Source organism: Mandrillus leucophaeus, unplaced genomic scaffold (assembly GCF_000951045.1).
Source record: "Mandrillus leucophaeus isolate KB7577 unplaced genomic scaffold, Mleu.le_1.0 Scaffold7, whole genome shotgun sequence".
NCBI classification, from domain to species: Eukaryota; Metazoa; Chordata; class Mammalia; order Primates; family Cercopithecidae; genus Mandrillus; species Mandrillus leucophaeus.
Window position 1 is genome coordinate 8,873,717 of NW_012107585.1, and position 21,305 is coordinate 8,895,021.

At 50.1% G+C, this 21,305-nt stretch overlaps 1 protein-coding gene across 1 annotated transcript in view; it reads right to left on the minus strand.

Annotated features, from left to right (window-relative positions):
- The window catches only part of PITPNM2 (phosphatidylinositol transfer protein, membrane-associated 2), a 177,046-nt gene that overhangs the window by 44,645 nt on the left and 111,096 nt on the right, over positions 1-21,305 (minus strand). Inside the window, exon 3 of the mRNA XM_011964525.1 lies at positions 8,462-8,634. Within this exon, the coding sequence (XP_011819915.1) occupies positions 8,462-8,539 (78 nt within the window). The 5' untranslated portion in view covers positions 8,540-8,634. The remainder of the gene's footprint in view (positions 1-8,461; positions 8,635-21,305) is intronic.

Sequence of the window (21,305 nt, forward strand, 5' to 3'; positions counted from 1 at the left end):
AAATAAATGAACTCTAGTCCCAACTCTGACCAACTCCCTCTCCTGGACAAGTCGCTTCTCTCTGGTGTCAATTTCCAAACTATAAGTGGAGACAGGACTACCTATCTGCCCATGCCCTGGTGTAATGGGTGGAATGTCCCCACCAGGCCCTTGGAATGTGACCTTATTTGGAAATAGGGTCTTTGCCGATGTAATTGGAGTGACGTGGCCACAAGCTAAGGAATGCTTGGAGCCACCAGAAGCTGGAAGAGACAAGGAAGGGTCTACCCGTAGAACCTTTGGAGGAAGTGCAGCCCTGCGGACACCTGCCTCTCCAGTTTCTGGCCTCCAGAACTGTGAAAGAATAAATGTCTATTCTTTCAAACTATGCAGTTTGTGGTTCTTTGTTATGGCAGCACCAAGAAGTAAGATACTTGGGATGCTGGCAGGCTCAGTGAGAAGGTGTGCAGGACAGGGGGTTCAGAGCTGCCTGCAGGAGTCTCTTTGGGCAGAGGCCTGGTGACCCACCTGCCAGCAGCTGAGGGTGGAGCCAGGACAGGGTCCAGGAGGGTCCCTTCCACCTTGGCCTTGCTGGGTGGCTGCACAGAAGCCCCTGCCCACTCAGGCAGATTTCATGCCTTTTTCAGGACAGCAGGCTCACCCAGCAGCATCCTGTGCGGGCTCTGGGGAGGATACCTCCTGTCTCTTCCAGCTGCTGTTGGCTCCCGGTGCTCCTTGGCCCATGCTATATCTCTTCAATCTCTGCTTCACCTTTCCTGTGTCTCGGTCCTTTCCTTTTCTTATAGGGAAAATAGTCATTCATTCAGGGACCTCTCTAAATCCAGAATGATCTTATTTTAAGATCCTTAACAAATTACATCTTCAGAGACCCTATTTCAAAATAAGGTCACATTCTGAGATTGCAGGTGGATGCAGATTCTGGGGGGCACACTGGTTACCAGTGGGGCGTGTGCCCACAATGGCCTCCTGTGAGTGAGCTTCAGCCTGCCTGCTGGAGAAACAAGCGCACTACCCTGATGGCCTCCCACCTGTCCCTCATCTCTTGGTGGGGCAGGTGGGGTCCTCACCACCACCTAGCCCTTGGCCACATACGTCTTCAGTCACCAGCACTTTCCCCAGTGTATGGCAACTCTTCATGCTGACCCCAGCACCCTGGGCCTTGCTGCCCACAGGTGACCCTGGGCTATGTGCAGTTCTGAGTATTTGAGCACTGGTAAGGCAGAGCTGTGAAAGGGAGAGCACTGGCTTCAGAATCAGACAGGGTGGAGAGCATGTAACCTCCAACAGCTGGAACTTCAGAGAAGGGGTGGACTAGGAGACCTCAAAGTGCTCCACTAAAAGCAATGTGAAAAAGGCAGCCCACCACATCTCTGGGCAGACTGGTATCATTAGGCCAGCTATGCACCCTTGGGCAAGTTCCTTGACATCTCTGAGCCTCAAGCTGTCATCTGGGGATGGGGATGAGTACCACCAACTGTGCAGGTTATCGTGAGGATTAAAGCAGGTTCTGATCACTTGCTGGACACTGATTCAGTGGGCTGTGGAGGGGTGTGAGGGCTGCAGTCAGTGGCAGAGCCGCTGGGACCCAGACGGGACCCTCTGTACAGCACTTTGGTATTTCGTGAAATAGATGCTAGGTAAAGACTGGTCGAATGAAGAATGGATTCTAGTTCCAACTGTCACCAGGAACTTCAAAGCTGGCATCACCAAGGGCAGCCAGTCCTCCCCAAGCTGACCTCTGGCTCCCCACCAGCGATGGTGTCCGAAGGGGGCAGGCCTCTCCTGGCACAGCTACTCAGTCATGCCACGTAGGAGCAAGCTCTTCTCGAGTCACTCTGATCTCTGCCACATAAGCAGCCACCCCCTTGTCCCTGCCGACCATTCCCCTAAACAGTGCTGCAGTGCTGTTTTCAGAGACGGTGGCAGTTGGACAGCAGAGACAGGCCTGGCTCCCCAGGGGCTGATGAAGGAGTTTGGGGGAGGATGCAAAGAAAAACCAAGACCTAGAAACCCCTGAAAGCAGCCGTTCCCAGGGTCCTGGCCAGGCCACCTCCGGCCACTCCCTTGGCAGCACACATTCGCTCAACACCTCGGATGGATGGCCCTCTCCCAGCCAGGCAGATGATTTTTTTTTCTCACCTTTAACACGGTGTATATTGAGTGCTGCTCCAGCAGGGTGCCAGGCACTTTGACACGTGAGCCCAGCCCATCTTTTTCACAACCTTCCAGTGGGGCAGCTTGCACAGAGGAAGGCCTATTCCTAGCTGCCACTGGCTGGCAAGCGGCACAAGTGGAAAATGATGAACTAAGGTCTTCTTCTTATTCTTTCCACAAAAATGCAGCAGCCTTCTTGAAGGCCTGTCCATCTCAGGAGGCCAGTGCAGACTGTGCCCTTGAGCCTGTGCTGAAACGTATGTGAAACCTATCTTCCCAGAGAACGGGAAACACTTTCTTTCATCCCCCTCTGCAACTTGGCCCTTGGCACAGGCAGGGCACAGGAAAGTCTGGTGACTTCAACTTACTTTTTAGCAGTGTTACTGAGGTATGACTGACATACAATAAGCTGTACACATGTAAAGGAGCAGCTGGTGATTCTGATGTATGTTCACACTTTTGAGTTCCATCACCCTACGGTGACAAGAGCCCTAGTAACCGTGGGTTAGAAAAAGGCCAGAGCGGGGACAGACGGGCAGGTGGGGCTGAGAAGAATGAGTGCCCTCAGGACCCAGAGGGGCAGAGGAAGCTGCCTGGAGGAGGGGCATTCACACCAGCCCTGCGGGAGGGGCAAAAGCTCTCAAGATGGAAATCGGGCTGAGAGTAGGGGTCTTGGTGACAGGAAGGGCACAGGTCGTGCCTCCGGTCTCCAAGTCGGGGTGGCCTGAACCTCTCCCCTCCTGCTCACCCGCTCTGCCCTCAGGCCTGAGAGCCACAGCACAGGCTGGGGGTGAGAGGGGAGATCCCTCCCAATACTGTCTCCTTCCCAATCTAGATACTGGCACCTCCTGGTCCTCTCAGCCTGCCAGGGTGCCCTCACCTCTGAGATTGGCAGCAGCCTCCCTTGGCCTACTAGGGGTCCCAAAGAGGCCACCTAGGAGCCCAGAGATCTGAACTCCAACCCTGGCTCTGTGGGCCTCAATTTCCCCATATGTAAAATGGGAAACTATGCTCTCTGAGAGCCTAGCTTAAGTTACAGATAAAGAAACTGACCAGGCGTGGTGGCTCATGCCTATAATCCCAGCACTTTGAGAGACCGAGGTGGGCGGATCACCTGAGGTCAGGAGTTTGAGACCAGCCTGGCCAACATGGTGAAACCTGGCCAACATGGTGAAACCCCATCTCTACTAAAAATACAAAAATTAGCCAGGCATGGAGGGGGGTGCCTGTAATCCTAGCTACTTGGAAGGCTGAGGCAGGAGAATCGCTTGAACCCAGGAGGCAAAGGTTGCAGTAAGCTGAGATTATACCACTGCACTTCAGCCTGGGGAACAGAGTGAGACTTTGTCTCAAAAAAAAAAAAGAAAAAGCAACCAACAGGAGCACTACCCCCTTGGGTCTAGTGGTGTATGTGTGTGTGTGTGTGTGTGTGTGTGTCTGAGTAGGTGCATGTATACATGTGCACATATGTGCACATGCTGTGTGCATGCACGTGTCTGTGTAGGTGTGTGCATGTGTCTGCATGTATTTGTGTACATACCTGCATACATAGGTGGCTGTGCGGCCGGGCGCGGTGGCTCAAGCCTGTAATCCCAGCACTTTGGGAGGCCGAGACGGGCAGATCACGAGGTCAGGAGATCGAGACCATCCTGGCGAACACCGTGAAACCCCGTCTCTACTAAAAAATACAAAAAACTAGCCGGGCGAGGTGGCGGGCGCCTGTAGTCCCAGCTACTCGAGAGGCTGAGGCAGGAGAATGGCGTAAACCTGGGAGGCGGAGCTTGCAGTGAGCTGCTGAGATCCGGCCACTGCACTCCAGCCCAGGCTACAGAGCGAGACTCCGTCTCAAAAAAAAAAAAAAAAACATAGGTGGCTGTGCTTGCATGTACACATGTTGTGTGTGGACACACACGTGTGTGTGTGCACTAGAGCCATTGGTGAGGAACGAAGGAGCAGCCCATGTACACCAAAGAGGATATGAGCCAGAAACTGGGAAAACAGACCCACAGACCTAAACCCTGCCCTGCGACACTCACTGTCCAGCAGTAAGCAGACAGACACCCACAAAGAAGTGGAAGGCACTAGGTGCCCAGGCGTGGGACCAACAGGAAACTGCGAGGATTCAGGGAAAGAAATCACTCATGCTGCCCATGGAGATCAGAAAAGTCTCCAAGAAGGACGCAGCATGTGGGCTGGTCTGAAAGACGGGCAGAAGGACCCTTGAGATAACCTGGGGACTCTTCTGTTTCAAAACATACTCACTAGGGTAGCATTTATTTAAAAAGAGGACAGTAAGTGCTGGTGAGGATGTGGAGAAACTGGAAACTTTATACATTCCCAGTAGGAATGTAAAATGGTGCAGCCACTGCGGAAAACAGTCTGGTGGTTCCTCCAGACATCAAGCATAGCGTCACCATGTGACCCAGAAATTCCCTTCCTAGGTGTAGACCAGGAAGAATTGAAAACAGATACTTGTATGCTAATGTCAACCCAAATGTCCATCAATGGATGAATGGATAAGCAAAATGTGATCTGTTCATACAACGAAATATGATTCAGCCATAAAACGTAATGAGGCACTGACACATGCTCTGACATGGATGAACCCCAACAACATGATGCTGAGTGAAAGAAGACAGACACAAAGAGCAACACAGTGAAGGATTCCATGTGTATGTAACATCCAGAACAGGCAAACCCAGGGAGACAGGTAGTACATTAGTGATTGCCAGGGGGTAGGGAGCGGGAATGAGGAGTGACTGTTTAATGGATATGGGGTTTCTTTCTGGGGTGATGAAAGTGTTTTGGAAGTAAAGTTAGTGGCTGCACAACATTGTGAGTATACTGAATGCCACTGAATTGTTCACTTAAAAATAGTTGTTTATGTTATGTGAATTTCACCTCAATAAAAGCAAAACAAGACAACACCCAATCAAGTAAGCCCAAACCCCCTAGTCCCAAAAGAATTTCTTCCAAATGCTATAGAGAGCTGACAACCTGAGCCCCGTCCATGCAGACAGTAAGCAGGCCAGTGCCTTGCCCCTCAGAGGGCACAGGACCCACAGGCTTGCAATGTCTTGGAGCTCATTTTGTTGGAGCTCGAACTGGGGGCTGTGGAGGCCAGAACCCAGCAATGCATCTGCCTGTCTAAGACCCAGCTGGGGCAGGGCTGGCCAGCAGAGGCCTTAAGTACATGGGAAACTTCCCAGTCAGTAGTTCTCGCAGGAACCTATGGCTTCCTGGTAACAACGTGAGGGCAGCAGCACCTCAGACACAGCAATTAGTCCTCAGGCCAGAGACAGCACACACCAAGAACACAGAGGACACAGGTGCAGGGCACTAGCATCTGTGATGTGCAGCAGACCCCCTGCCCCATCACCAAGCTGTCTATCCCACACTCCCAGCCTCAAGGCCTGCCCAGAGGAAAGTTGCCCAGCCAGCCAGCCTGAGCAGGAACAGCAATAACCTCGCTCCCAATCTCCCCTTCTCCCCTCCAAGCATGCTACCGCCTGTCACAGAAGCACCTCTCCTGGCAATACCTGGCTTCTTTCACCTTTCTTTTTTAACAGGAAAGCAGATGTGTGCACACATGCTTGCTCACTCAGAAGGGGCACAGGGAAAGGCTCTGGAAGCTCAGAGCAGCAGCAATAACTCCAGCCAGCCCTTAAGAGGCCACGGTGGCTCTCCCTAGCTGGGAAGGATGCCCATCTGTCCAACAGGCTCTCATGAGAGTGCTGCTGCTCATGATGTGTGAGGTAGGAGATGTTTCCATCCTGCCACAATCCTAATCAATGGAGCTTCTCAAAAGACACTGCATGTGTCGGCTAGATGGACGGGGCCTGACTGCACAGGTGCAGGGAGGTCTGAGCATCTAACAGGGAACTATATGATGCTTAACAATTACATTCATTGGAGGCATAAGGATAGGTGTTCAAAAAAACCCTGGAGTGGCCGGGCGTGGTGGCTCACGCCTGTAATCCCAGCACTTTGGGAGGCCAAGGTGAGTGGATCACAAGGTCGGGAGATCGAGACCATCCTGGCCAACACGGTGAAACCCCGTCTCTACTAAAAATACGAAAATTAGCCGGGTGTGGTAGCGTGTGCCTGTAATCCCAGCTACTTGGGAGGCTGAGGCATGAGAATTGCTTGAACCCAGGAGGCGGAGGTTGCAGTGAGCCGAGATCACAACACTGCACTCCAGCCTGGTGACACAGCGAGACTCCGTCTCAAAAAAACCAAACCAAAAAACAAAAAACAAAACAAAAAACAAAAAACAAACAAATAACAACAACAACAGCAAAAACCTGGAGTGACAGGTGTTTTGAGGAGCCCAGAGGTGATTCTATGCCCAGAACAGCTTTGGGATCTCCTAGGGGCTAGAGGGCAGTCCTCCCAATCTTGACAGCCACCAGGAGGCCAGGTGGAGCTGAGGGGCTGCTGTCTGGCTTGGGTGGGAATTGAGAAGCAGTAAGACAACAGCAGCATTGGCAGATCAGCCTGGTCCTTGAATAGGCTGAGCTATTTCCAGAGTGCTCAGAGATGGGGGGCTGATTTAAGCCTCTTCTTCTCTCTCCACTCTCTAGAAATAATTATGGGGTAAGTGGTTCAAGAGGGAATTGAGTGGCCCTTCTGAAGCAGCTCAGAGCAAACAGCCCCCCAGAGAGGCTGGGTTCACCTTCCGTTCTTTTCCCAGCCAAGGCTCCCACAAACCCATGCAACTTCCTCAAGTTCCTCCCAAAAGGTAGCTGGGGCTGCAGGCTCTGCTGGGAGCTCATAGCTACCTCCCCTGACCTGGGTGGAAGGTGGGAGCCCAACAGGCGAAGCCAGGGATGGGAGGTAGAGGCCCTGCCTGCCGAAGCCTCTCCCCAACACCAACAACTCAGTCTGACGCTGTAATTAACGGGCTGTACAGCAAGAAGTTGGAGGAGGGCAAGCCCCACTGGGTCGCAGGGACTGGAAGCACTGATATGCCCAGAGGAGCCAGAGCCAGGCCGACAGCAAGTTCATGATAAGTGTGGGAGGCCCAAAGACACCCAGGGACCCAGGGTGCAAGCCTGCAAGCCTTGGCTAGGGAATGATCTGGAGGAAAGCTGCCGGGCTAGGCCATGCCAGGCACTGAGTGTGGACAGGAGGCCAGCAGGAGAGCTGAGATGGAACCTCTACATAGAAAGGACTGCAGCCAGGACCGCAGCAAGTGGGAGCAGTGGTCCCATCTTGGGTCAGCCAGAGGCAGCCAGGTCTTGTGTTCCAGGTTGGTCAGGCACTGAGTAGGGAGACTGGAGGTGTCTCCTAAGCAAGAGTCTCTGGCTCGTCAAAGGAGCCTGTCATCCTCAAACTCCTGCGAGCGTCTGTAAGTGAGCCACATGTCTGACACTGCTGTTTTGCAAGCAGTCAGGGTGGTGAGGAAAGCATGGAGCTGGGAACTAGGAGACAGGCCCTGTGCTCCTTGGCAAGAATTTAACATCTCTGGGCCTCATGTGCCTTCCTGTCTGTAGAATGGGGTGTTATGGACTGAATATCTGTGTCCCTCCAAAAGGCCTGACCCCCAGTGTGATGGTATTTGGAGACGGGGCCTTTGGGTGGTAATCAGGGCTAGATGAGATCATATGGGTGGGGCCCTCACAATGGGACCGGTGTCCTTAGAAGAAAAGGAAGGGTGGAAGATGAGGGATTACTTAATGAGTACAGTGTATTTGAGTGACAGATACCCTACAAGCACCATTTTCCAATCTGTGCATGCAACAAAGTTACAGTTGTATCCTATACATTTACACAAATAAAAAACAGAAAAGAAAAAGAAAAAGAGAAGACACCAGAGCCTGCTCACTTCCTGCAATGTAAGGAAACAGGGAGACGGTGCCCATGTGCAAGCAAGGAAGAGGGCCCTCACCAGAAACTGCACCTGCCAGGCCTTCATCTGGGACTTCCGGCCCCCAGAACTGTGAGGAAGTATGTTCCTCTACGCCCCTACTTTGTGGTATTTAGTGATGGCAGCCCAGGCAAACTGAAACATAGGGAAACACAGGGATAACGTCTGGGCCAGGGAGATAATGGTGCTGAATGCAAGGGCAAGTGTTTGCGTTGTAGGTGGTAGGACACAGTGCCGGAAAGCAATCCAATGCCATGTGCCCATAGTGTGCCCTGTGTGCCTAGCACCGTGCCTAGAGGCCAGGGGTCCAGCACAATTCACACTTACCAGGAAGTTCTGGGACTGTGAAGGCCACAACTCCACCTAACCCACATGTGGTGTCTGTGCGCTGGCGCGACCCACCCTCACCCCATGACCCACCCTTGCCCCATGACCCACCTGTATCATGTACAGCTGGGCAATGCGGTACTCCTCCACGGTCATTGGCAGAGGAATCCGATATTCCTTTATAATCATCTTGGAGTCCAAGCCTTCCCGTCGATGGGGAACTGCAAGTTGAGACTTCTAGGCAAGGTTCCTTAAATAACCATTACAAAATTCACCGAGGACCCCTGGGAGACAGAGAGGACAGAATAGAACAGTCACTTTCTGCAAAGGCTGGTGAATACCGTAGCACAGAGGAAAGGCCCGGTCTAGACCTGAGGCTGGAATTCTGGGCTCTGATCAGGCATGATCCAAAGGTGCAACTTCGATTGAGCAGGTTCTCTCCTTTCCAACCTTTATTTTTCTTGTTTGCTAACAGCTACCAAAAGTACAAGTTAGAGGCTGCGTGTAAGCTCTCTAATCAATAAACAGCCACGGGGAAGTAAAGAATTGTCACTCCATTAGCAAGGGCCAGGGTAAGAACACTGTGCTCTTGTTTTACTCACAATCCTAACAAGCTACAGCATCTATTTCCCTGGTACTGACACAGCAAGTAATGATAGCTGGTCATGGAAAAGCAGGCAGATCAAATAAAACTAAGAAGCACAGACATAAGACATTTACAAGTTAGCGGTCTGAGCCATGCCATTAGGGGCAGATGACATCACTGCATCCCAAGGGGAGACTCTGAGTGATTTAAAGTTTGGTTTCAGTTCAATCCAATAAGAAACATTTATTGGCATCTATTTTATTCCTTCCATTGGGCTATGTCTGGGAAGTAGATGAAACAAGATAAGCAGAGAGTGCACTCATAGCAACCTCTATTTAAGTGACAAAGAATATATTTGATGAAGATTTGCCCCTAAGCAATCACTTTTTTTTTTTTTTTTAAACCGGGCTGGGCACAATGGCTCACACTTGTAATCCCAACACTTTGGGAGGCCAAGGCAGGCAGATCACTTGAGGTTTGGAGTTCAAGATCAGCTGGCCAACATGGTGAAACCCCGTCTCTACTAAAAATACAAAAATTAGCCGTGGGTGGTTGCAGGAGCCTGTGGTCCCAACTACTTGGGAGGCTGAAGGAGAAGAATCACTTGAACCCAGGAGGTGGAGGCTGCAGTGAGCTGAGATCGCACCATTGCACTCCAGCCTGGGGGACAAGAGTGAAACTCCATCTCAAAAAAAAAAAAAAAAGAAAAGAAAACTTAGTGCTTGGAAGAGGCTCATACTCAGTTATCTGGAAAATGAAATCACGCCTTAAAACCCAAGCCCCAGATGGCTGAAGTTTTGCCATAAATATCATTTGGTCACCTCCAAAGGTCACATATTGTTAACATGAAGCCAAGGGAAGGTTTTCAGGATGGACGATAAATAAATTTTATATTTATTTATTGTTTAAAGACAAGGTCTCATTCTGCACCCGGGCCAGAGTGCAACGGTGCAATCCCAGCTCACTGCAGCCTTGATCTCCTGGGTTCAAGCTATCCTTCCACCTCAGCCTCCAGAGTAGCTGGGACTACAGGTGTACGCCACCCACACCCGGCTAAGGATAGTATTTTCGCAAGATTACTCCAAGGACCGCAGCCAGGGAGGATTCACAGTGACAACGGGCAAGACTCCTGCTAAGTGATAAAAGCAAGGGCCTGGCCAGTCAGACGACTTCCCCAGGGTATGGCTCTCTATTGGACATTGGAGCATCACCCAGGTGCTAAAGCATTACTGGGTAGCTAACAAGGTTGAGAAAAACATTTACGAGAACTCTCAGGAATACCAGTAGACAGGGTTGAAAGTTGTTCTTAAATAAGCCACTTAGGGAGAGAGACAGAGAGAGGAAAGGTCTGATAAAGACATCCCTTGTGTTGGCCTAAAACAGTGGCCCCCAGTTGTTTAGTTCACAGCAGGTAGGAACGTCAGCCTGAAGTCCATTCAAATTCTCACATCCATCCTGGCATTATGGGAAGCCAAGGCAGGAGGACTGCTTGAGGCCCAGCAAGCTCAAGACCAGCCTGGGAAACATAGCAAGACCCTCCTCTCTATTAAAAAAGAACCCAATTCTCACATCCAGTTGCTTTAAATATAGTCCAAGTGAAGCTCTTTTTTAGCCAATTAGAGCCTAGATACTTTATATACTCCAGAAACTGCACCCAACATCTGCTGGCTGTAGATAAGATAACCCTGGATCCCAGACCCTGACTTCCCCTTGGAGGTCTCTGACCCAGACTCCCCACGGTGCTGCTGAGCAACATCACCCGGACATAGAAATCCCCCTGGGAAGTTTCCTTGCCCTGTTCCCCTCCTTGGGGTGGCTCCAGGCCCTGCTATATCCAGAAGGACTCTTGCTAGGAGGGGCTTCCCCTCTCCTGCAACCTGTCCGCCAACCTTTCTGATCCCTGATCAACCCCAAAGCCCCCCAGAGGCTGTGCTCAAGTGAAAAGAGACCATTGCTGACCTTCTTCAAGGTCAATGGGTCTAGTTAATAGCTCATGGGACCTGCAAGTTTAGGGCCTGAGGCCTTGTGGAGTTCTTCCCCATACTCCCAGACTCAGCTCCACCTGCCGAGGCCCACTTGTCTATCCTCAAACCTGGCTGGAAGCTGAGGCCACAGGAGAGAGAAGCAATGGCCCTACAGTCCCCAGGCTGCACTTTATCCTGTGAGGTATGAAACAAGAGCTGGCTCAGCCAAAGTAGCAAGGGACCCAAGTCTGACACCTGGCACCTGGATGGACTTCCAGCTGGCTGGGAGGGTAGCACAGGCACCTGATCTGGGAAACTTACATACACAAAGGAGACACAACTTTATGTTTGAGGGAAGTTGGAGAAAAATAGGGTTGGAGACAGGAAGGGAAAACTGAAGTTCAATGGGGGTTGTTTCTGAAGCTTCTTTACATGGTTCTTCATTGAAGTCCCAGAATCGCCCAACCAGGAAGGCACAGCAGGGGCTTGGTGTCAAGCAGCACACCTGTGTGACGTGCAGCACCCACCCCGCCTCTGTGGGGCCTCAGGTGGGCTCCTTTACTGTGGCGCAAATGCAGCGACTCAGAGTGTGCAAGTCTCATTTAGTCATCTAAATAACAGCATGGTCAGACACAGACTCTAAATGTTCTTCAGAAACCTTAGGAGTCTAAGCATTCTGCCCTTTCAGAGTCTTAACCCCTCCAGAGTACATGACCTGCCCTGCTCATCCCCATGCAAATCAGTCCTTTCTCAATCCTCTCAGATTCCAGGCCCACCAGGCACTAGCAAGGCAGAACCCCCTGGGCCAGATTCATCATGTTTCTTAAATGTCTCCATCTCCTCAAATAACAATCAGGGGTGAAATGTCACAGCCTGAGCCAGCACCCAGACACTGGCTTGGGTCTCTGATTTCAGAGGCTCTGTAAGCACGTGTCTGGAACAGATACCTAATGATGTTCCCCCACAGACAAGCTGTCAGATGAGCTGTAATTGCACAGGTGCTGTCCACAGCTCTGCTGGGATATTTTTGCGTGCAGGCAGAGGGACAGAGACAGAGAGGGAACACGCACCTGGAGGGCCCAGAGGCCCCTTGGAGGCTCCTGGCACCTGGGTGGAGCGGGGCAAAGCTTAGGACTGTGCAGGGGCAGCAGCCACATGGTGGAAGAGCATCAGAAAGAGCAAGTGCTCAGGATGCAATTCCATCAACACTGGCTTAGGGAAAAGCAACCGTGTTTCTGCCCGCAAGGAACTAAAGAGCTGTAGAGGTAAGTAAGTAGGTAGAGACATGGATAGGAAGAAGGAAAGAACAAATAAATGATTCTATATCTTACAGTTAAGTGCACGGGTGACTAATAGGAGAGGACTCAGAACTCTAAGAGTGACACAGAATGTGAGGGGAGGTGACAGTTTGGAGCTCGCTCTGGGATCTGACTACAAAGCCTCACAATGCCTTTACCAGCTGTGTGACCTCCTGGAAAAGCCCTTGTACCTGCTGAGCCTCGGTCTCTCCATATATAAAGTGGGGATAATATTATCTGACTTCTGGAGTTACCATGAGTGTCATGAAAACAAGATAAGTCACTCAGTCCAGAGGGGTCTCAGGAAAGGCTTCATGGAAGGCAGAGCCAGGCTCTCTGAGATCCATGGGATTCTGCTCGGCAGAGCTGAGGGCAGGTGTGAGAAGGACTCAGTCCAGTAAGAAGGAACAGCGTGAGCAAAGGCCCCTGGGCAGGAACGTGGGGCTCCATTGAGTGGCTTCCCACCATGTACGCTGGCATGGCTGGGCTGCATCCTGGGGAGATAAGGTGGGGCTCTCTGAAGCATGAGTTTAGGGACTTAGACATCCTTAAAGTCCTCTAAAAAATAATTACCTGGCTGGGCACAGTGGCTCACACTTACAATCCCAGCACTTTGGGAAACCAAGGCAGGAGGATTGCCTGAGCCCAGGAGTTAAAGACCAGCCTGGGCAATACAGTGAGATCCTGTCTCTTCAAAAAATCATACAATTAAAAAAAATTAGCTGGGCATCGGCAGCAGATGCCTGTAATCCAGACACTTAGGGAAGCTAAGGGCAGAGCTGAGGGTAGGTGTGAGAAGGACTCAATCCAGTAAGAAGGAACAGCATGAGCAAAGGCCCCAGGGCAGGAACGTGGGGCTCCATCGAGTGGCCTCCCACCATGCACGTCTGGCATGGCCGGGTGGCATCCTGGGGAGATGAGGTGGGAGGATGGCTTGAGCACAGGAGGTCAGGGCTGCAGTGAGCCATGTTTGCGCTACTGCACTCCAGCCTGAATGACAGAGCAAGGCCCTGTCTCACAAATAAATAAATACAATTTTTTAAAAAAGAAAAAATTATCTGATGTTGAAATCCAACTAACCAAAAGATAAGTCAAAATGAGGTCATAAATGGAGAAATCCTGATGAACATGGCATTGATATTTTTGAAATCATGGCAATTATGTGATTGAATTGAATATCAAAACCTCAACACTGTACACAAATGATAACATAACTAAGACAAATCTGGAGCAGAAGAACAAAGGTGGAAATATAGTTTTCTCAACTTTCATAGCATAGAAGTTGGTTCATGAAGTAGAAAAATTAGTGAGAAATGAACAGGCAGAGAATGGAGGATTTTTAGGGAAATAAAAGTACTCTGTGGGATACTACAATGGCGGATGCATGTCCTCACACGTTTGTCCAAACCCATATAAAGTACAACATCAAGAGTGAGCCCTCATGTAATCTATGGACTCTGGGTGATGCCATGTCACTGCAGGCTCATTCATTGTAACAAATAGGGCACACTGGTGTGGGATGCTGAGAGTGGGGGAAGGGGCATATGGGAACTCCGTACTTGCCACTCAATTTTGCTGTGAATCTAAAACAGCTCTTAAAAAAATAAAGTTTAGGTGGCTCACGCCTTAATCCCAGTACTTTGGGAGGCCAAGATAGGTAGATCACTTGAGATCAGGAGTTTGAGACCAGCCTGGGCAACATGATGAAACCCCATCTCTACAAAAAATACAATAGTTAGCCAGGTGTGGTGGAGTGCCTGTAGTCCCAGCTACTTGGGAGGCTGAGGTGGGAGGATCCCTTGAGCCTGGGAGGTGGAGGTTGCAGTGAGCCAAGATTGTGCCACTGCACTCCAACCTGGGTGACAGAGCGAGACCCTGTCTCAAAAAATAAATAAAGTTTATTATTTAAAAAAATAATGACTTTAACCTTTTAAAAGTTGTTCTCTCAGAAAATAGATTAGAGGTCACCAGGATCTAGGGTTGGAGGAGATGGGAGTAGCTGTTTAATGGTTACAGAGTTTCTATTTGGGTGATAAAAAAGCTCTGGAAGTGGTAGTGGTGATGGTTGCTCAACATTGTGAATATACTCACTGCGATGAAATAGTACACTTAAAAACTGTTAAAATGGCAAAGTTTATGTTTTATATATATATATACACACACACACACACACTTACCACAATTTAAAAAAATCAATAATATACCAAAACCATTGAATTGTATGCTTTAAGTGAGTATATGTATGGTATGTCATTATACTTCAATCAAGCTATTTTCAAAAGTTTTTCTCTTACCTTTAATCTTTTAGGACTATTATCACTTACAATAAAGAAATCTTTTTCCTCAGGTTAGCAACTCCCATTTCACTTAAGATACATGAAAATTGATACATTTGTCTGGTTAAATTCAAATAACATTAAATTTAATTTTTACTTTAAAAATTCATATAGAACATGATACTTTAAAAAAAAAGATTATTACTACTCTGTATATGTCTGTTTGGATGAAGAGTATGGAATAAATGTTCACTGAATGCTGGAGAGGGTTCCATCAGATGGATGGAATTTGTGGGCAACTTTTACCTGCACTTTATTACCTGATGTTTCAAAAGGCAGCAGCTGCAGCATTTGAGTGGTGTGTGTGTAAACAGACAGAGAAGGGCTGGTAGTGTTGTGATTAAAATAAAATAATCAGCTAGACCTTCTGCCACCTCCCAGCTGTGACTGTGGGCAAACTGCTTAATCCTTTGATCTTTCGTTTTGTCTTCTGGGGGTAAGAACCACCCTGCCCACAGACACCCTGGGGTGTCTGTGGATTAAATGAGATGATGCACATGAAGTGCTCAGCCCTTTTCCAACCAGCGTTCAACTACCAGGAGCGAGCAAAAAGGTAGCACTGCTGTCCCTAGCAGGGTCTGGAAGGTGGGTCCCTGAGACACAGGGCCTGTGGGCTTCCTGGTAGGGCTGCTTACCCCCAGGTGCAGACAATAAACCAAGACCTGAAGGAGGAGCAGCCCTGCTGTGGTGCTGGCTGGCCTTACAGCAAGACACGGGCCTGCTGGGGTGAGATAGAGTCCTCCTCACTTTCTCCCTCGTTGAGCTGAGGCCAGGGACACGGCAGACCCTCCTCGTATCAGAGCAGTGTGACTTGTGTGTCTGTCTCTCCCTGGAGCCCCCTTGGCCCGAAGCTGAACCCTCACTCAGACAATCTCATTACACCCAGTCTGGCTGCCTGGGTGCAAACGAGACAGACACACATTTCATCTCGTCTCTGTTGGAGTCGTGATGGGTTAGACAGAATTAGGTTTTACTGCTGTCTACAGGGCATCTTTTGGGGCCTGGCACAGCCAGAGGAAAAAAGACACATACAGGTCTCCAGAGGCCCTTCGGGGAAGAAGGCCAGGCAAGGGGTCTGGGTGGCCGCCCACACGCACAGCCCACATGGCTCTGCTCCAGGGATGACGGGACTCTTCCCTGGGCTTCAAATGTGGCACCTGGGCCCTGGCCCTTAGAAAAGTCTTCAGGTTCCAGACCCCAGCATTCACGACCCTAGAAAGAACCCCCAGCCCCATGTTCATTGATGTCTTTGAGGAAACACCTAGCCAGACCATGTCAGAGTGGGGCCACTCAGGGTGGCCATGGAGCAAGAGACCAGCCGTGGGCAAGGCGCGAGGTACAGGCTGCATCTGGACCAGGGTTCCAGGCACAGGCAGACAAACAAGAAGAGCTATGAGGGATGTCACCCAAAGATTCAAGGGCATGGCTTCCCACCAAGACACAGAGCACCAGCTGGGCCTCCCAGGCTGGAGCCCAGAGATCTTCCTGAACCACCCAGGCAGTAGAGGAGAAAAGCAACACAGAAAGAGCTTCAGGTTCATGAGGCAGGGGTGGCCAGGTTGGAGGCATGTGATGAAGATGAATAATGAAGTGGATTATTGGGGTTTGGCCCAGGATGAGGTGGGGTGGACCGAGCAGGGAGGTGGACAGCTCCTTTGAGCAGAGGCCATGAGACACCCTGACTGGGAGGGAAAGCACGAGAATTGAATTTACAGAACTTAATCTGTTTTTCCGTGATTAGCAGGGGTCTGACGTCACAGATGGAATTTAGGAGTGAGGCTGTGCAAAGTCAAGCGGGGATGGAATCCATCCAAATGCAGTTCAGCTGCATTCTGGCTATTAAATCTGGAAGCTACTCCAAGCCAGGCCAGCGGGAGCTCCGGCTTTTGCAGCAGTGGGAAGCAAGGGAGCCGCCAGCAGGTCTGGGGGCTTGGGACTCAGGACTGCGGGTATCCATAATCTCCTTCTGCCTCCCTTGAGTCCCTTGCCTCTTGCTCTAAGAGAGCTTCCTTCTTCTGCTCTCTGCTTCCCAAACCTACCGGGGCCCAATCAGGATCTGAAGCAGGCAATGGTAAAAGCACTTCTTCTCCAGATGCAGCCAGACAAGGCTCCCCAGGCTTCCCCCAACCATCTATGTGTATCCAGGGACCCAAAGCTCTGGATAAATGGGAGGCAGCACAGAGGGATTAGAGGCTGTTCTTTGTGTCCAGCAACCAGCCCCTACGCCTGGGCTGGGGTTGCGGGAGTGTGTGGCTGCTCTGCAGGTGTGTGTTATGAGGTTAGCACTGATCAGCTGCCTCTCTGTGTCCTGAAGCTGAAAGCAGGAGAAGTCACACACCCACAGAATCGTCCAATCCCTGCCCTAGAGTAGTTCTACCTTTATGTGTTAGACACCGGGCTTCCAGCAGAGATTTCTTTTGAAGAAAGGATTTCTGGGCTAAGAAACAAGCAGAGGACCCTGCTGCAGACCAACCCTCCCTTTACAAATGAGGGGACAAAGGCTCAGGAAACGGGCAGAGAGCTGGGTTGGGAACAAGGATCCTGACTCCCAGCTTCTTCCTCCACCCAGCCACATACCTCCAGGCATTAGAGGAGAAAAGCGACACAGAAAGAGCTTCAGGTTCATGAGGCAGGGGTGGCCAGGCTGAAGGGGCAAGGACCAAGGAGACTTTGAGCAGGAGGACACAGCTCCTACCCTGACCCCCACAGTTTCCTTGACACCTTTAAGTAGGACGTGACTCCTTCCTCTAACGCTGGCCTAGACAGTGAAGGGGGGTCCCAGAGAGCCTTAAAGCCCTGGGCACTGCTGCAGTTACCCCATATCCCACAGAAAGTCATGAATCTCACCATTGTACGCCTGGAGTGCCAAGCTGGGGCAACTGCCAAGCCACTGCAGAAGTTGGCCACCAGACCCCACAGCACAGCAGCCACCTGGGGGCACCGTGGGGCTTGCAGTGCTCTGCAGCTCCAGGAGCAGGAGTGGGATGGTAGAGTTATGAGGCATCTCTATGTAATGCCTCAACCCAAACAACAGCCCCAGGGAAGCAGTGGTGCAGACCACAGAGCAGGCTCCGAGAGGGCGCATCCTGCTTAAGGACTGCGGCAAGGCAAGGGAGCTCTGTTTTTATGACTCCTCCTCCCTGGCTGTGGCTGTCAGCATAGTACCCTCAGTTGGGTGGAAAAGGGCACAGATGTGCATGTGAGGAAATAAGCTTGAAACTCAGAGCCTCCAAGATGATAAGCATGGCATGAAGAAGAATTATCTGGAACTCACCTCCTACCTTGGTCCTCTGGTGACCCTGCTGGTCATGGAGCTACTACCACTACCACACTGGCCTCCAGGGTTGGTGCTCCCCTAATTTAACACTGAGTATGGCTGAAATAAGGCTGGGCCCTTAAACAAAATGCCACAGGAGGCTCAGATGTGACAACAGAAACAAGCCCAGAGGCGACCTTGGCCCCAGCAGTTAGGGTCTAAGCTGTGGCTACAAAATCGTAGGCTGGGGTTTGCTCAGAGGCCTTTCTTTCTCACTCCTGGTCACCTCCCTGAGGCTACCACCATTTCAGCAGCAGCACCCAGACCATCCTCCTATATAAGAAGTGCCGAGGTTTTTCAGGAGGCCATTGGCCTTAGAAATGGCCAGTCCTTTAGGGGTGAAAGCTCCCAGCTTCTGGGGCAGGCAGGAGGGAGGGCCCCCTGAGATGCTTAGAGGCTGGGAGCCCATTGGCAGAGAGCTGGCTGTGCTGCAGGCCCTGTCCCTAAGCAAAACTCAACTCGATCAATTCTCCAGCGAAATCAGAGCTTTCCAGAACCATCCAAGACACCAGAGTTGATAAGAGGCACTGCTGAGATTTTCACCCGGGTTACTCCTGAACTGGTGATAAGCCCTTGTGATGACAGAGAAGATACATAATGAGAATACAAAGCCCTGAGTGCTTGCTCCCCTGGGCCAGCCTTCAAAACTCTGACAGGACACCCCAGGAGGACCCAGCTCCTACAGTCCTTCTTCACTGATTCAGTTCCTTCACTATTTCCCACTCCTGATTTTACACCTTCTTTCCATCTTGAGTCTTCTTTACTTTTTTATTATTAATTTTTTTGGAGATGGAGTCTCACTCTTTGCCCAGGCTAGATAGAGCACAGTGGTGCAATCCTAGCTAACTGCAGCCTCCAACTCCCGGGCTCAAGTGATTTTCCTGCCTCAGCCTCCTAAGTAGCTGGGACCACAGGCATGTGTACCATGTCAGGCGCCACTCTTCTTTGTTTCCTCAAATTCCCATCATAAAATGGACTGACCCACTGCACCAATCCACTAGCTGCTGTTGCAATGCATGGACGTCTCTGCTCCCATTGAAGGCCAACTCTCTGTCACTGGGGTCCAAGCCCTTTTGTCATTTCTCCCAAAATGCTCCCCTCTCTTGTCTCCCTAACGGACCTCCCCATTCACCATCAGCATTCAAACATGCAAGTTATAGCTCCCATATCTGCAAAAACAAAACAAGACCCCACAGCCCCCCTCACTCCATCTCCTTGGCACCATCCCGCTTCCTTGATCCCCTTTATAGCAAATCCTCCTCAAGCTTAGCTATACTTGCTGTTTCCACTGTCTCACCTCCCAATCTCTTTCCAACCCACTTTGACCAGCCCCACTCCACTGAAACCATACTGGTCAAGGTCACAAATGACCTCCACGTGGCTAAGTCGGCAGACAATTCTCATCAAAGTCTGTCTTTCCTTAATTCCTGCATTTAACATAAATGGATTGAATGTTGGCTGCTGATGCCTCCCCATGGCTTGTGAGCAGGTGGGCACAGTCCTGGGATCGAGTTTTTCCCTGAATAAGGTTCTCCTCTTTACTCGGCCAACATACCTCCCAATAAACTTCCACTTGGAGCCCACCATGTGCAAGATTCCAGCACTGAGGCTCTCAGCCAACTTATTCGGGTGCTTGTTAGTTATCAGCTGCAAATAATGAATTTTTGTTGTTCCAAAACAACAGCTGGTATTGTGCAGCCTGCAAGGAGCGCTGTGGGGCCAACCTCAAGTCCAGAGAGGCACAAATGCCATGCTGGAGTCTCAGCAGCCAGTGTCCCTAGTCCTGCCTCCTTAAGCCCACCCTACGCATGGTACCAAAGGTGCACTAGCCCACCACTCTGAGCCCCAGTGGCTCCTTCTGCAATAGCTACAGCTGAGCGGGGTGCAGACCCAGCCTTCCCTGGGTGTTGCAGCGAGGGTGTCACAGTCCTTTAGCTCAGAGAAATTGCCCACAGATCCCTGTGCTGCCTAAGACGGGGTTTCCCGAACTTGCCACATTACAACAGTCAACTGGAGTTGACTCCTTAAAGACACAGATGCCAGAGCAGCTGAACAGTCAGAGACTTAGTCCCCACCCTGACCCTGGCCCCCCATTCTTCATGCATCCTGTGAGGAGGAGGGTGTAGGAGAAAATACACAGTCTGCCCAGTCCTGCCTTTCCTGAAGGCATTCCCAGTGTGAACAGTCCCCTCTTGTAAATGGTGCCAGGGTCTCATCAGACCCCACACCCCAACAGCCCCCACTCTCTGGTGGGCACATCTGGCAATCAGACTCTTCTGCTTGGTGCTTGGTTTATGAATCTGGCCCATGGTTTTATACACTTGGGCCCTATTAATACATTGTAAGTGACTTAATCCTCACGACTCCCCGGAGTTAGATGTAGTGACCCCACTTATTTAAGTATTTTATTGCAATGTAATTCACATGCCATGTAATTCACCCCTTTAAAGTAGTTTTTAGGATACTCACAGAGTATACTTACAGAGGAAAATTCCAGAACATTTTCCTCACCCAAAGAGAAAGCCCGTTTCTCATTAAGCTCATTAAGCAGTCATTTCCCATTACCCCAGCCCCTGGCACCAACTAAGCTGCTTTCTGTTTTGATGGATTTGCCTGTTCTGGACATTTCTTATTGGTGGAGTCATACAATATGTGCTTTCTGTGTCTGGGCTTTTTCACTTGGCATCATGTTTTTGAGGTTCATGTTTTAACATTGCGAGAACTTCATTGCTTTTTATGACTGAATAATTCTGTGCTGCAAGGCCCCATTTTTATAACTAAGGAGACCCAGGGCTTTGTGTCATTACGGCACCTTGCCCCCATTACTCAGTAAGTGGTGGAGTCAGGTGTATCTTACTGTACAGCCAGGATAGTAAATAGCTTAAGAATTGAACCATCATCTTCTTTACTTAAATCAATTTATATACATATGCATCCCTAGCATTGATAGTAGCATTTTATGACTTACAAATGCTTTTAGCCTTTTTATTCTTGCTTCTTCAGAATGATCTCCCGAGGTGGAAAAGGTAACGATGCTCCCATCTTTGGAAGAAATGAAAGCCCCCACAATTTAAGTGATATATTCCAGGCTAGAGCTAAGTATTGATGCGTGAACGGTGGCTGCACCTGACTCTGGATACAACACAAGCTAACAGAGCTGCTTTAATGCTTTTTAATAAAGATGCATGATTTAGAGAAACAATTTTTGGTTTTTTCTTTCAGAATATTTTGTAGTAAGTACAAATCTTCTGGCTGAGGGAAAACCCCACTTAAACTTCATCAGAGAGTGGTTACTTGTTTTTATTCCAATGTTCTTAAATGATCTAGGAAATAAAGGTTAATATCTCTTTCAAAACACAGGCTTCTTGGTTCCAGCCCAAAACAGCTGCATTGCAAAGGGAAAGACCTGGGAATAAGAATTTTTAACAAGTCCCCTAGGTGGCTTGGATCAGTGG